General features: G+C 41.8%; 2 protein-coding genes across 5 annotated transcripts; one reads left to right on the forward strand and one right to left on the reverse strand.

The window, feature by feature from the left end:
• The first annotated feature begins 1,046 nt into the window (after window positions 1-1,046).
• crebl2 (cAMP responsive element binding protein-like 2) lies at window positions 1,047-4,541 on the forward strand. 2 transcript variants are annotated; one of them, XM_049028273.1, is made up of 3 exons: window positions 1,047-1,197; window positions 1,699-1,896; window positions 2,293-4,541. In XM_049028273.1, exons 2-3 carry the CDS (start codon window positions 1,699-1,701, stop codon window positions 2,449-2,451), a joined length of 357 nt encoding a protein of 118 aa, XP_048884230.1. In that variant the 5' UTR covers window positions 1,047-1,197; the 3' UTR covers window positions 2,452-4,541. The 2 variants fall into 2 exon arrangements, with proteins under 2 accessions (XP_048884230.1, XP_048884227.1); XM_049028270.1 differs by having other exon boundaries at window positions 1,050-1,281.
• A 1,507-nt stretch (window positions 4,542-6,048) lies between these two features.
• LOC125750429 (probable G-protein coupled receptor 19) lies at window positions 6,049-11,860 on the reverse strand. 3 transcript variants are annotated; one of them, XM_049028239.1, is made up of 2 exons: window positions 11,531-11,860; window positions 6,049-8,024 (listed from the first exon to the last, which is right to left on the reverse strand). In XM_049028239.1, exon 2 carries the CDS (start codon window positions 7,995-7,997, stop codon window positions 6,729-6,731), a length of 1,269 nt encoding a protein of 422 aa, XP_048884196.1. In that variant the 5' UTR covers window positions 7,998-8,024; window positions 11,531-11,860; the 3' UTR covers window positions 6,049-6,728. The 3 variants fall into 3 exon arrangements, with proteins under 3 accessions (XP_048884196.1, XP_048884217.1, XP_048884206.1); XM_049028260.1 differs by lacking the exon at window positions 11,531-11,860 and adding an exon at window positions 11,258-11,448; XM_049028249.1 differs by lacking the exon at window positions 11,531-11,860 and adding an exon at window positions 10,006-10,107.
• Window positions 11,861-15,550: the final 3,690 nt, after the last annotated feature.

Below are 15,550 nucleotides of genomic sequence, written 5' to 3' on the forward strand. Positions count from 1 at the left end.
ATTCATAAACTATGGGCAACTGAGAGGCAACCGTTCACATAACTGCATGTGTTTGGATCACTGGTAGAAACCAAAGCACCCGGAGGAAACCCAGGGAGAAAAAACGCAGTCTTGTCCATGCATGGGTGAACCCTGGATAGGAAGTCAGTCCATTCCAGGGCACAAGGCAGGGGTCCACCCTGGATGGGTGGGCAAACAATTAATGATTTGATGTATTCTGTGGTTTAGAATCAGATGGAATTTCCCAACGTGAAGTTATGACATTAATAGATTCTTTTCCAAATTAAAAAAGATTATTTAAAATAATAAGAATCTGAAAACATGACTAAAATTATAGCACATGCATTTCTGTCTGATGGGCAGCGTGACTTCCAGGGCCAGACCTGTGGGCCACACTGAACCCAAAACATTTCGTGAATTTCACATGATTTGCCCACAGTTTCCCTACCTCTGCTCCGTCCCAATATTCCCACAACAATGGTGGGCTGTTGTTTTCCTGCCAGATGTTTGTGCCCTGATGCCTGTGAGATTTCTCAATGCACTCTATTGTACTCTGTAGCCATATTTACCACGGCAATCATCAGACTGCTTCGCCCTTGTGAAAGGTCCACTCAGAGAGCGTCTGACCAGCCTTTTCTCACATGCATCGATATTTATAAGACATCTGGGGTGCTATCACTTTAACAGGTGTGACTTTCATCTCGAATAAAAATTGTCGTCATGAATTTTACATTATTTCATAATAAGACTTTAACTTGTATAAAGCAATGTATACGGTTATACTATGTTGTGTACAAATTCTTATCAGGCGTTGTAGAATTTTTTTTTTATTAGAAATGAACAACTTAAATATCAAAGAGTCTAGTTTGCCAATAAAAAAGAGAACCAAATCAGTTATAAGAGACGCAATTTCCATTTTACCATCGTCAGCGTATATAATTCGCCTTTTTGCTTAATACGTTTGATACTGGAGGAATGGGAAACGTTTCCAGCATGCAACGGAAAACTCCAATACCCATAAATCCGAGAGTGCTTGACCTGTGTGACGTGTCATAACAGGAAGTGACGAGATACAATAAAAGGATTGCGAGGAATGTTGTTGACATGCAAGAAGCAGCCTGTTATATCGTATATCTTACGTGTCATATTTGTGAGCGTTAAGTAAAAGATAAGCTGTTCTCCTATAAGCCAAACGTGGTAAGTTCAGCTGGTCATTGTTGCATTTTGTCGGAATAGTTATCTGTTTGGTTGCCGGAGCAGTCCAAAATGGACGACAGCAAGGTAAGAAAATAAAGGCAGCTATGCAGGCCGATTACCGACCTACTTATAATTGACGGGGTTGGTTTAAGTCCGGAGTGTAATAGATCAGGCCGTTGGCTTTAGAGGATCTGCATAAATTCACTACCTGATCTTTCGTGTATTAGATGTGGATTTTGCAGTACATGTCAGATAGCACAGCTGAGATCTGCTGAAACATTGGTTCGCGGAAAGTCGTGTGCGTTTAGATGGAGCCGCTAATATAGCTGCAAGCGTGCAAAACTGAATCAAAACGCTATCTTCTTCAACGGCGCTGTTTTTCAGCCAAAAATAGTAGAGCTGTTGGAGACATCTGATGCTTCCGGTGGCTGCAGAGCAGAAACCTTAATTGTTACAGTTAAAGTTGGAAAATGCACATGACGAGCCCTGTGCCTGCTGCAGATGGTGGGTGGCAAAGTGAAGAAGCCGGGCAAGCGTGGACGCAAACCGGCCAAAATCGACCTGAAGGCCAAGCTGGAGCGGAGCAGGCAGAGCGCACGGGAGTGTCGGGCCCGCAAGAAGCTGCGCTACCAGTATTTGGAGGAGCTGGTGTCCAGCAAAGAGAGGGCCATCTGTGCGCTGCGGGAGGAGCTGGAGATGGTAGGACTGAGCAAGGATGGCAGTCTTGGTATATCACACTTGAATGATACACACCAAGGGTGTCAATTTGGGTATGGATAGTAGGGACATATCTGCTACCATTGTGGGAGTACCATGTGTGTTTAAGGAGCTGGGGGCTCAGGGCTGATTTGGTCCCTACCAATGTTGAAACCACCTACACACTTGATAGACTCCTTCATCCAAATGTGTTTTTGGATACATTTTTGGATGCTGATCTGAGGTTAGAAGAGAGAGATTTGGCTTAGAATTATATGATTTTCCAAATCTTATGTGAAAGCACCTCCAAAACGATCAATTTCTGCATGAATTCCTGTGACGCTTCCGCAGTGGCTTTGCCTTCAAAGAATATTCTCTCTCCTCGTGTTTGTGTGGTAGTACAAGCAGTGGTGTTCCGCGATGGACCAGGGGAAGATCCCGTCCGAAATCAAGGCCTTGCTGACGGGAGATGAGCAGAAGACATCCCAAAGCACCAGCAAGCCTCCTAAGAATGGAAAGGGTCACACAGCCAGTAACGGGCAGAGTAAGTTGGTTTAGGGTGGACAAATGCAAGCAAAAGCCTTTGAGGTGACAGTGAAAACTCTGCCTTTGCGTGTGTTTTTCACAGTAGTCTCTTTTTGCACTGTAGAATTTGTATATTGCACAGGTTTCTGTTACGATATTTGTAGGAGCTGGATGTAAGTTGACTAGTCAGTTAAAGCTGCGTTGTTTGAAATTACTGATATAAAAGAGTGGGCATGCGATAATGAAGGTACTTTGTAAAGATGTGTAAATTTACTGTTAGCCTGTTTTTTTACCTTATGTTTTCTCTATCACTGTGTGCATTTGTATGCTAATAAGGCTTCTGTATCATAGAAATGATAATTTTTTATGTGGAAGGCAGACTAAATCTGCTAACGGATGCTATATTTTGCTATTATAAGTAGACAACTCTAGCTATATTCCTGTTAGGAATGAAAACCTTTCGCCGTAGTGTGGTCCATTCTCTGGAAAACTTTGTGGAAGCTGTTTTATAAATGATGTGTATGAGGTTTTAAATCAGTGGTGACCTAGTTTGTCCAGAAGTCCATTCTTGCTGAATAGGTGTGGAAGGAGAACTTATTTTTATAAAGGCCAAGGAGGTACGCAAGCAGCAGACATGCAATTATTTTGTTTTTATTAGACTCACTGAAAGGAAGTCTGTCTTCAGTATGTGTGGGGGGCAGTCGAGCGTGTGTGAAATCTGAAATCCAGGCCGCTGGTACATGTGGATCAGTGATGAAGGCACAAACGCACCTATAAAAGGCAGGCCTGCTCTGTAGAGGAGGAATGACCAGAGCCAGCCAGCCATACTTCTATGTCACCTTAATGCGAGCACGACCGCTGGTCCAGGGCTCCAGCCTCTCGTCCTTGTGACCCCCCGCTTCACGTATGGACTATTGTCCTTTACTGGCACAAGGACGAGAGGTCGGTTTGTGTTTTTTTTTTTGTTTGTTTGTTTTTTTAGAAAAAAAATACACTTTGATGAGATGATCCACTTGCTTGAGTGCCAAAAGAGATATGCCCAAGAACTGAAGAACACACTGAATTAACAAAGAAAATGGGTAATAACTGTGATTGATCGCTGATATATTTTTTCCCTAGCCTTTGTTTTTGTGTTCTCTATGTTATGTTACTATAAATTGCACTAAATGCGTTTTAAGGTTTCCCTCCATCTGATTTCATGTATGTATATATTTGTACAAATGAGCTCACTGTTAACCTTCTAAGGACTTACGATGCAGAGGCATTGTGATCGTACTATTCAAAAAGGAGCTTTAACCGTGACCGAACGTTCCCTGTGTTTCATTACGCGCATGTGCTCTCTCAACACAGCTAAAAGCTACGTGCTGTAGCGTGCACACTAATCCTTTTCGCATTAGCTATTGATGAACCAAATCATTTTGGAAAAAAAAAAGTTAAGCTTCTGGTTATTTTTTTGTCAGAATAAGATCTCGTTGTTCATCAGCGTTGTATTTGTAATAAAAAATGATGGGGGGAGAGAGAGAGAGAGATGGGATCAGCTGGGATCCAAAAGGAAGGGTGAAGACGCTTCTTGCACCTATTTTCTGTGGTAATAAGTGGCAATAACTACTAAGCTGCATGGGGCCTGAAGAAAGGGAGCAGCTCTCAGTTGGCATTTCTTTCTTTTGGTTTCGTCATGCTTGTCTGTTCAAAAATCCCCCAGATTTGATGCTATTTATTTATTTCCTCTCCAGAGAACTGAACAGATGTTAAAACTATGTTTTAAAAACGGGGTTATCATGCTATATGGGGTAATGGGGAAATGCCAAAGTGTCCTTGAAGGATTGTGTGTGCGTGTGAGTGTGTGTTATGTTTGTACTCCAAAAGGTTTCACTCTTGCTGTCTCATATTGTTTTATCTTGCTGTGTCTTTTTGGCCCTTTTTTCGAAGTGATTGATATCTAAGGGCATTTTCTGGTCCCCCCAATTCTATTTTTTTTGACTGATTAATTTAATTGTATCACTAAGTTTGGACTCTGTAGTTAAATTTATGTATATTTATTTACATCCCCTTAAAAAAAAATCCATGTTGTATGTTGTTTTGTGATCACATTCCTAAAAAATAAAGAAACCATGTTAAATGTTCGTACATTTAAATGTTCGTCTAGGTATGCATAGCGTTGGCAAATATGTTGTCATTGTGCATGACCAACTGCAAAAAATTTCAAATGCTCAGGACCATATAGAACAGCGATTATACATTAGGATTCTGAAAAAAATACTCTTTTGCAAATGCATAAAGAAGCTTTCAGGAAGATTTTCTGAAGAATTACAACTTTCAAGACTGGTCATGAATTGCCTGAAACTTCAAATTCTTCAGCCTAATTTTTATGATGGGACTGCAGGACTTTACACATTCCTGTTGCAAGAATTAGTCTTTTCCTCATTCCTCTGGTGGAGAAAAATGTCTGCTAGTGGAGAAAAATAACATCTGATTCACTAGGGTATACAGCCTTTATGCAGATTGCAGTATAACTGACACCCTCTTGTCCAATCATCTCCATCCTACACAACGACCCTTATTGAGAAACGTTGCTATTGGCTGATACGTGGGGGTGGGGGAAGAACAGCACAGCACCTAGAGCCTAATGTCTGAGAATCTGGACATTGTCAAGATTCATTCTTAATGTAATAAATTATTGAGTGACACATTTCACTTACAAACAATACTGATTGCAGGCATTTAGATGGATTTTTCCGGACAAAGTGCTGCCCCATTTGTCCAGCTGAAATGTAAATGCTGGCTTAATACGAAGAAATGCAAATGAAACATTACAGCTGTGCTGAAAACAATACAGGCCCTTTGTTAACACAGCCGTAAACCCTGAGGAACCCGTTTTGCTTTCGTTGTGTTGAGGGAAACTCCTATGCTTGAGAATGTGAGCGTGCTGATAGGTAGGTGCATCTTGAGGCTGATGGGTTCCACTGCGGTTCCGGTGGCTGCTGGCACCGTGCACTTTCTGCTATTTCTGGACCTTGGGGGCTGCTTTAGAGTAAGCCAAAGCACGTGCGGAGAACCAGCAGTTCATTTATATTCTACACTTGTACTCATTTTTTGCTTCAGCGCCATTGTATGAAAGCTGCATTCCCCTTATAGCTATTTTAGAAGCAAGGGGTAGAATGCGTGTTGTGGGTTGACATGGTTTGTGTTGGCCCAGAGCTATACGGATAAACCAATGAGCTGCAATGGGAGTTTGACCAATCATGTTGCTGCAGAGGTACCAGAGCAGAATCTGCAGTGATTCTACACATCCACAGTGCTTATTTTGTGCCGGAGTTTAGCTGTGCTCCGCCACCTCAAACGCAGAACGCAATATAATTCAACTTAAAATTAATTTGAGTTCAACTTTGGAATAAATACAAATTTATTGTATTTATTTATTGTATTTGTTTTTTTATATATATAAAATTGGGTTTGCGGCATGAATTTTTTGACATACGTCTGACCAGGGTTTGAGTTACACGGTGGTTTTCTGGTAGCCTCATTTTCCAGTGTGTGCCACGTCACATACATACACATGCATTAAGCACTGCCCATTCACACTGCAGAACAATACAGCATCAATGCATACAACACGCAACACTGCCCTCGTGAAGATAATCTATTTATTCTTTTTTGTCCAATGGGAGACTTACATAATGAGTGCGTGTAAAATTGCTTCTACAAAAAAGATTCCTATAATGTCCATCCTCTCGTCTGTAGGCCTGTATGGTCATGTTCACAGATGCATATAAGTGCAGGTGCCAGTGATACACAACTGTGAGAGACGGACAGCGGGGATGACGGCTCATGGTCACACAAGTGGCTGCTCTGTTAATATAAAAGTGAGCCCCCCCCCCTCCGTAAGTAGCTAGAGATGGTATTATCCATGGGTGGGAAAAAAAACATGAGCTCAATTACGATCGACGAAGACCAAAGATACCAGCCCAGCAGAAAGTGGTTTTGTGGTGAGGAAACTGGACTTGTGTTCTGAAGTTTGTGGGAAGTGGGTGATGTGGCCATGAGCAAAGCACTCAGCCTGAATTGCTTCTGAAAATAAACACTCCTGCTAAGCTAATACCAAATCCCATAGCTTGTTAGCTCAAGAAATATCTAGGCTGTGCCTTGCCAACTTCCAGCAGAACCTGATTCAGTGTTTTATTTACCTTTTTACCTGTAGACTGTAGAAATGTATAGATGTGAATGAAAATGGACAGGGGTAGAATCTCTAGCAGTGCAATGGCAAGCATAGAGGATCCTTGCAAACCTTTATTCTGAGTCTGTGACTGCACTCACACAAATGTGTTGGGTGGGTTGGTGTTGATAGGCCATGCCAGCTTCTTCTCCTTTGCCTCACGGTCGAAGGTGCTGTAGACAGACTCCTTGGTGACGGACCTGTGCTGTGCCAGGGCGGGGATCTCCACAACCCCCACGTAGTTCTTCTTGGCCATCCGGGAGCTTGTGGTGATGGTGTACGCATTACTGCGGTAACACTTCATGGACGACATACAGAAGGTCTCCTTCATGCCCCGCCGGAAGTTAGCATTGTAAACACAGTACAGCGTGGGTTTGAAGGCAGAGGAGCTGAAGGAGACCAACGTGATGGCCATGAAGAAAGACGCGCCCTGCTGTGAGCCATCTTCACGGGGGTGCCACAGCTGGGCAATGTAGAACGGTATCCAGGTTACAAGAAAGACAGCATTGAGCAAAAGAAACATCTTAATGGTCTTGACCTTAGTCCTGGGGACAATGTTCATTGTCCTCCTCACTGTGCGTCCATCTGTACCAATCCTCCAGATGTACTTTACCACTTTTTGGTAGAACAGGAGTATGAGGACAACAGGCAGCAGGAAACCAAAGAGCAGGTGTACCACGCCATAGAGAATGCCATCCCAGCTGCCCGGGAGAAAGAAGTTACAGTGACTGTGCATCGATGAACCATAGAAGAAGAAACAGGGGGACACGAGTGCTGCGTTGAAGGTCCATGACGCCAGTATCATCTTCTTGGCTTTCTCCCGGGACACCTTGAAGCTGAGCGGGTAGACGATAGTGTAGAAGCGGTCCAGGCAGATGGACAGCAGCACATAGCTCTGCATGCCAGGGGTCAAGTACTGGATGTAGCGCACCACCTTGCAAAGGCCACTACCCAACGGCCACTGTCCGGAGACCACCTGCAGCAGAGTGAATGGGGTGCAGCCCAGACTCATCAGCAGGTCCCCACATGACACCGATACCACGAAGTAGTTGGTGGTAGACTGGGCCCTGCGGCTACGGTGGATGACCAGGCAGACCAAGGCGTTGCCGAACACCGAAACCAGCCAGACAGCTCCAAGAGCAAGGCCAAGGGGGACCGCCTCTCCTGGCAACAATGTGTATGAGGGGAGGGAGCCATTAGGACTGGGAATGGTGGGGGAACCCTGTCGGGGGCAGTCAGGCAGGCTCGAGACACTGGGCCAGGGGGTCGCATTGTCCCCCTCACTGGAGTTGAAGAACACTGAAGTAGTGCTGGCAGTAGACTGCAGAGACGGCTTTGTGGTGTCCGTCGAGTGGGCATACACCATCTTTTCTCTTCTTGTTTTGAACAGGACCTGCAGAAAAAGGTAGAAGGACATCTCACTTCAGATTTATGAAACACAATAAACATATTCAATCTAGTTTTTTTTCCTCATTTTTGTCCTCCTCATTGTGACAAAAAGGCACCTATTCAGGCGTAACTGCAGTTGGCTGCAGTTCTGACTCCGAGGTAAGATGCTGTTGTACCATAGATTAATGATCCAAATCTTAACTGTCAAAGACAGCATAAATGATGTTGTGGAAGGTCACCCTACATACTATAGTGGTAGCGTAGCTCAGCCACACGCAGACTCCGCGTTTCAGGTCTCCATGGTATAGGTGCAGACGCTTCTGATGCAACCCCACTGCCTTAATGAAAGTACATAGCCTTTGTTGGTCTTTTGTGGACTTTGTTGGTAAACTGAAGCCTTTGTAAGATATTTTGAATGAAAACATCCTCTGAGAAAGAAACGAATAATATAACAGAAATAACTGCCTAATGAATAATTTATCTGCATCTGATGCAGGTCGTCTTCCATGATAATTTGTTTATCTTTGTACTCATACGTGAATAACAGCTCTGTTTCAGCTTTAACTTAACCAGTGACATTAGAACATTTACAGAAATTTCTCTCATAGATAGATTTTACAATTTATTATTTGTGGATATGATATAAAATAATTTTTGTATCAAAAATGCCCAAATGAGTACACCTACCAGGGAATTAGAGTAAAAATATTCTGTAAGTTCTTTTTATAATATTCTGTAATTTCTATAATAGTTTCAGAAATTTTTTGTACAAGACAAATTCCAAAACCTAAAGGGGAATTTTACCAAGGTTTTACAATTACCCCTCCAGGTTCCAATCAAAGGCATATGTGCATTTTACACTGAATTCCAATTAATTAAATCAGCAGTTGGGAATACTTTGGAGAAACCATCTAATTAAGGCAAAATAAATTAATGAAATCCTACTCTCATGGGATACTGCTGTGTGAACTTAAGAGACATTTATATGGGTAAACAAATGAGTAAAGTAACTGGAGAGTTTGAACTACTCAAAGCAATGACACTGAGTTAAAATCAACAGTGCATATTTTACTGTATTTCAGCCACAGTAACATCATTTTGACGATTTAGATTCCTGCAAGTTACTGTGAGACACAGAAACTAAATGGGAGTTCTGAAAAAAACTAGATTTCAGATTTTACCCCTGTGTAATGCCCATCCATCATGTATCTATAATCCACAAACACACACACACACACACACACAGGTTTGTAATTGTATACTTTTGTGGGAACGATCTATTCATTTCTATGCGGAAAACTCCAATCCCAACATGATGACCTTAACCCCTATCCAAACCTTAACCTTAACCAATAGAAACCAAACAATATACGAGACTTTAGGCGTTTTTACTTTTTTGATTACGTTCACAGACATTGTAGGGATACGAAAAATGGTGCCCACAACGTGAAAAAAAGCAGAGTTTTATTACATTGTTGGGGACATCTGGTATTTATTAAAATACGGTTCACACATACCAGTTATACAAACACGTATACTTAACGGTTCTCATACATCTTAGTTGGAGGAAACATAGAGTTGGGGAATCAGCCCTTTAAAACCAATGACCTTTTTTTCCAACCACCGAGGCTGTTTTTAACATCAGCCACAGCGAGGCTGCTTCCTGTACGAAAGGGTGCCCTGTTTAACCGGATGTGTACTTAAGGTATTTTACTTATCAAACCACGCGCCATTGTTTAATATCTGCCAAACACATGAGTGTAAATGTCATGGGCTGTAAAGCTCCGAGGTCCATATTTTACCGCCGACCGTAGATCGCCTCGCTAACTGCGATGTAACATAATCGGTAACCCAGAGAGGCGAGCGAGGCCACGGCACCTGCCTCCCCCCACCCCGACCCCCCGAGTCTTCAGAGCGGATATTAATTAAAGAAGCTGAGGTGTCCACGAGGGAACGTTTACGCTTATCGCCAGTCTCATGTTTACTTTGACTGCTCTGGTCCGGGTATTCCCTAGGCAACCTTGCTCAGCGCTGCGCCGGGTCCCATGTGCAAGTAGCACTTGCTGACAGGGCTGGATATGCGTCTGTCTCACGCTCAGGCGCACACTCACGCACACACCCTCATATGCACGCGCAAAGTGCAAAATTACAGAAAACCAGGCACTCTTCTCCACTGGAGCTCAGTGCATTTTGGGTAAATTATGAAGAGCAACGTTTTGCACAAATGTTGAAATGCTTTTCTTTTTAATAACACAATAGCTACATTTTAAAACAAGCACACCAATCTTAAAAAAAAGCACAAATTCAAAAAGTTGCTTAGTTGGTTATTCATTTAAAGATATTATTGTTGTTAATATGGTCGTTGTTGTTGATGGTGTTTTTGTATCATCTTAATAAAAGTTATCTTTAAGAGTGCAACAGATAATACCCTTTGGATTGTAACTAGCAAGCCACAGAATCCAAGGTTATAAACAGAACTTGCTTTAATTTCAAAGACTCATTCATTTCTTTACAGTCTGGAAACATGGCTATATTTATGCGCACTGCATTCGGTGCTATTGGTGTTTTTAATTCACAGTAACATTTTTTTATCAGTAACGCCCAAATGTTCCGAATAACCAATGCATAAATGTAAATGCACAAATAAATATAAACTGTGGTTAATAATAAATAAGAAAAAATAAAATAAAATCTAAAAATGTTGAAACTGTACAATTCGCGGTGGGTATAATTAATAAATCATAGTCCTAATCACACATAAAACAAGTAATGATTAATTCAAAGGTCATTTTCGAGCTAGTGATACAAAGCTATGGACGCACTGTTGATGATTAGGATAATCACGAATATTTGCTGCACAAACTGCAATTTAATTTTCAACCCAATGTCTTAATTTCCATAATGTCATTACAACGAAGGACCACAGTTCTCCATCGGAAACCGGCGGAACTTAGTGGGGAGCAGAGCCCTAGTCACTTAGTCTGATAACATAGATTCAGTGGCATTATACTGTAGCTTTTCGTACTGCATGCAAAACTGAGTCCACATTTCGTCCGCGCAATTTTACTCGTCGTATTATTTTTTCGCATTTGTATCATTTGCAAGGAAAAGCGCAACAGTACGCAATATGTGCCCTTTACGACAAACATGCTGCTCGTAAAATCAATACAAAGATCAATGCTTCTCTAACAAAACATGTCAAGTCAAACGAGTAACATTTGGATAGGACGTACTTACATATTTTTTATATTGAGTGAATATTTTTTGTGCACGAGTGCAACATTTTTAACAAGTACCAGTAGGCCTATGGGTTGAAAGTAATTTTAAAAACGATTAAAGAAAACCGACAGCTTTTAGAAACGTTACTCCCTAATAAAATGCAATGACGGTAAGACTGATGTGGCCGATTGTTTTTTCACCTCCGTCGTTCGCTTTTCTGTCCCCCATATCTATTTCAGGCTGCGCCGTTCACCGCCCAAAACAGCCACCAAAGTGAGCAAACGTGCCTACCTCGTCAAATCAAAGGGGATGGCATGGTGATTCCGGCGTTCGGTGTATTTGTGCGAAACACACGTTGTTTCCAGATGCGGGCTCATAGATCCAGCCGCGGTCTTTTTCTCTTGCAGGATGCTTGGCTATAGGGCAACTCGGACCGAAACAAGATGCCGTGGGGGGAAGCTTGATGATCATTCCATATATTTCTCCTCACTCTCTCAACACAGAATATCACGTGTGTGAGTGCGCAATCATGTGTTTTTCCACGAAAACACCTTAGACGGACCACTCAGTATTTACAGAATTAAATTAACCTTAGATATGGAGATTGATGCACAGATGCAACAAACGCGACGGCACCGAGAGGATTGCACACGTACACAGCTCTTGGTGTAAGCGCGGAATATGCATGACTTCAGGACCCCGGACAGCGGCATGTTCCCACCCCACCCAAAACCTCAAAGACGCGAATGTAATTGAAATGAACCCACGGACTCCATAGTGCATGCGGTACCAGCTGGGCTTTAACCAAACAAGATATGCTCCAAGTGAAACAGGAGCACTAATTGCGCAAATAACCCTCTTTGTTAGTATGCAGTGCCGAACTGTTCCGAATAATCGATGTAGAAAGATTTAGTACTCTGACTAAAAGTCGCAGTGGTAATTAGTATTTTATGTATTATGTGCCCTATAAGTTCAGCTTGCCATTCAGTCGCACTCGTTTTTAATAGGCCTGTTACTGTGTATCAATTAATGAAGCAGAATATATAGGGGTCCCTGTTTATTTGTAAAATTCTTGCCATCTGGAAGCACAGAACAGAGGTAGCTGCGTTATTATATCATTACTATAGAATTTGACTCGTTATGAAAACATAAGCTTAGGTGTGGAAGCAAACTTTGAGCATTGCTTAGGATGAAACAATATGCGGCTACATTCCTATCAAAAATGTAGGATACAAACCATGTAAACATTTAGTATTCGTTACTAATGGCACTACTAATTACACAGATCATATTCAAATGGGTACTTGTTCAACTGGTGCAAGTTCGGAGTATTTTCATAAGATGCAGCAGCAGTATTGGCACTTGAACCATCAATTAGCTTCAGGATTATTTTCATTTGCATAATGGCCTAGTGCTGTAGTGAAAGAAGGCAACAGAAAATTCAACATTAAAGTGATAAGCTCTGGTATGTCAATATATATGCTGAAATACCAGAGGAACTGCAACTCAGACCTGACTCACTTATGTATTTGCACTAAGCACAGTGAACAATTTACAATAAATCCTAGAATTAGCAGGAAAACTTTCACTTTCACCAGCACGTACAGAATGGTGGGTGCTTAGTTAGGGGAGTAGTAAGTATCAAATTCTTATTAATCTGATTAATGAGGATGTTAAATGATATAAAACAGTGATGTCAATGACATTTTCCCATTTTTTTGTATCATTATACACCGATCAGCCATAACATTAAAACCACTGAGAGGTGAAGCGAGTAACATTGATTATCTCCTTTCAATGGCATCTTCGTAAAGATGTCAAGGGTGCCGTCATGTATGAGGCAAGTGATCAGTCAGTTCTTTAAGCTGATGTGTTGAAAGCAGGGAAAATGGGCAAGTGTAAGGATCTGAGTGGCTGACAAGAGCCAATTTGTGATGGCTAGACAACTGGGTCAGAGCATCTCCAAAACAACTGGTCTTGTGGGGTGTTCCCAGTATGCAGTGGTCAGTACCTACCAAAAGTGGTCCAAGGAAGGCGAACCACTGAACCAGCGGCAGGGTTATAGGCACCCAAGGCTCATTGATGCTCGTGGGGGGTGAAGGCTACCCTGTCTGGTCCGATCCCACAGGAGAGCTACTGTAACACAAATTGTTGAAAAAGTTAATGCTGGTTATGATAGAAAGGTGTCAGAACACACAGTGCATCACAGCTTGCTGCCTATGGAGCTGCATAGCCGGAGACCGTTCAGAGGGCCCATGCTGACGCCTGTCTACCGTCGAAAGCTCCTGCAATGCTATGCACCTATACTGGGAATGTAAGCATCAGAACGGGACCTTGGAACAATGGAAGGTGGTCTGGTCACAGTCACAATTCTTGTTACATCATAGAGACGTCCGAGTTCATGTGCGTTTACCTGAGGAAGAAAAGGCACCAGGATGTACTATGGGAATAAGGCAAGTCGGCAGGCAGTGTGATGCTTTGGGCAACATTCTGCAGGGAAACCTTGGGTTCTGGCTTTCATGTAGATGTCACTATGACACATTACAAAAATAAAGGGTAAACCTGCGCTCAGGAGAGGCCTTTTCTATTAACATTTTAGTTACATTTTAACCAGTGTTGGGGTGTGTAAAAAAAACTATTTAGAATATCTTTGCTAATAAGAATCAAACAAAAAAGGGTCAGACTGGTATTTTTTCTTTATTACAAAAGCCGATAGACGTTTCCACAATGTCTGCCTCAGAGTCCAAACATATTGTTAGAACATACCCAAAGTACCATTATAAACACAGTGGTGTATAATCGTTTTCTGTAAAAGCATACCTTCATGGTTTTTCTTACTCAACATTGGGTAGGGCCCAAGCAGACCTAATGTAGGGAGATTTAGTGTAAAAATCAAAAATTCCACTGATGCATAACTTCTCCTAAAAGAAAAATGATGTAAAATGACTTCAAGATTCATTTTAAACCGGCTGCACATAAAGCATCGAGTCTTTAGAAGCAACCCTGAGCACTGGCCGTGGCATCACTGTCTCTATGTTGGTGGCATTTATCATCACGGCAGCAGACGGTTAAGATGGGGATTTTCACCTGTCAGTCACAGAGAAAAGGACACATACACACTCTATATATAGGAAAGCATATTTAATTCTCTAATATATTTTATCCCTCCGGTCACAGGCTACTTATGCCACACTTTGTTGTTGCAGCACAGTTGTCTGAAAATCCACAAATAGGATGTCCTTCCTCATTGGCATGGCAGTCCTCAGTTTACAGAAGAATATATAGTTTTCTTCTAGTGCTACATATTGATATATGCAAACATACGTGCCAAATGTAAAGCCAACATTGCAGTGAAAAAAAGGATGCATCAAACCATAAAAAGTAATTTTATTACATGATTGTATTACATCTCAGAAATGAGGAAAGGAGATTGCAACAGCTCCCCCCCCCCCAAAAAAAAAAAAAAAAAAAACTTTCAATGGGAGGAGTGGCTAGTCTACTTGGTTGTTTCTCGTATGAAGACCCCATCCATCCATCTATCCCTCCCTCCCTCCCAGGGGAGAATGAAGATTGTCAATTCTTTTTCTATGATGAATCGTTGAGCATTTCCTACAGCTCGCAGATGGTTTGGTCATTTACCCACCATCACCTGCTGTGAGTGCATGTTCTGTAACTCGCATGAACATGCATTCAGATCCTTCATTCACTGACACACCAAACACGCGTAAGTAGAATTTGTCCAGGAGCACAATATCCTCATTCACCATGAGCTTCCTGAAGGTTTAGACCTTGTGAAACATCATGACGTTGAATTTTTAAAGATTTCTAAATAACAGGGAAAATATCTTCTTATATGAATACCTGATTGAATGTATTGTAATAAGCTGGGTTAACGTGTTTACACCACGCTGGTTGTTCAGTATATAGGTATACCAGTCCTACAGGTTATACCATATAGACAATAATTATTTACTTTAATAAAGCAAATGCAGGATGACTAAACATTAGCATATTTGAAAATCCTTGAAAAGGAGCCTCAACCGAGTGTTTGGACAAAACATGAGACTATAAAGTATAGCCAGTAAAATTAACGATATTCCCAGAGTGCCCAAACTTCCATTGTGTCAGAAATATAAGACTGCACACACATATTGCAGACATGTGGCAACATTTGTTAGAGAAGAGCTCAGATTGGGATATACAGTAGATACCTTGTGTAAGGAAGATCTGAAGGATGAACAGCCCCCTTTGTTACGGTCCAGTTCATTTCACAGGGTCTCTGAGAGCCTTTGCTACAACAGGACAATGTGA

The sequence above is a fragment of the Brienomyrus brachyistius genome, chromosome 1, assembly GCF_023856365.1.
Source record: "Brienomyrus brachyistius isolate T26 chromosome 1, BBRACH_0.4, whole genome shotgun sequence".
NCBI classification, from domain to species: domain Eukaryota; kingdom Metazoa; phylum Chordata; class Actinopteri; order Osteoglossiformes; family Mormyridae; genus Brienomyrus; species Brienomyrus brachyistius.

Excerpts from the sequence above, each read along its gene's own strand:
- LOC125750429 (XM_049028239.1), bottom strand. The coding sequence starts at position 7,997 with ATGGTGTATGCCCACTCGACGGACACCACAAAGCCGTCTCTGCAGTCT.
- crebl2 (XM_049028270.1), top strand. Across the intron at positions 1,897-2,292 it reads TGCGGGAGGAGCTGGAGATG|TACAAGCAGTGGTGTTCCGC; the intron begins GTAGGACTGAGC and ends TTTGTGTGGTAG.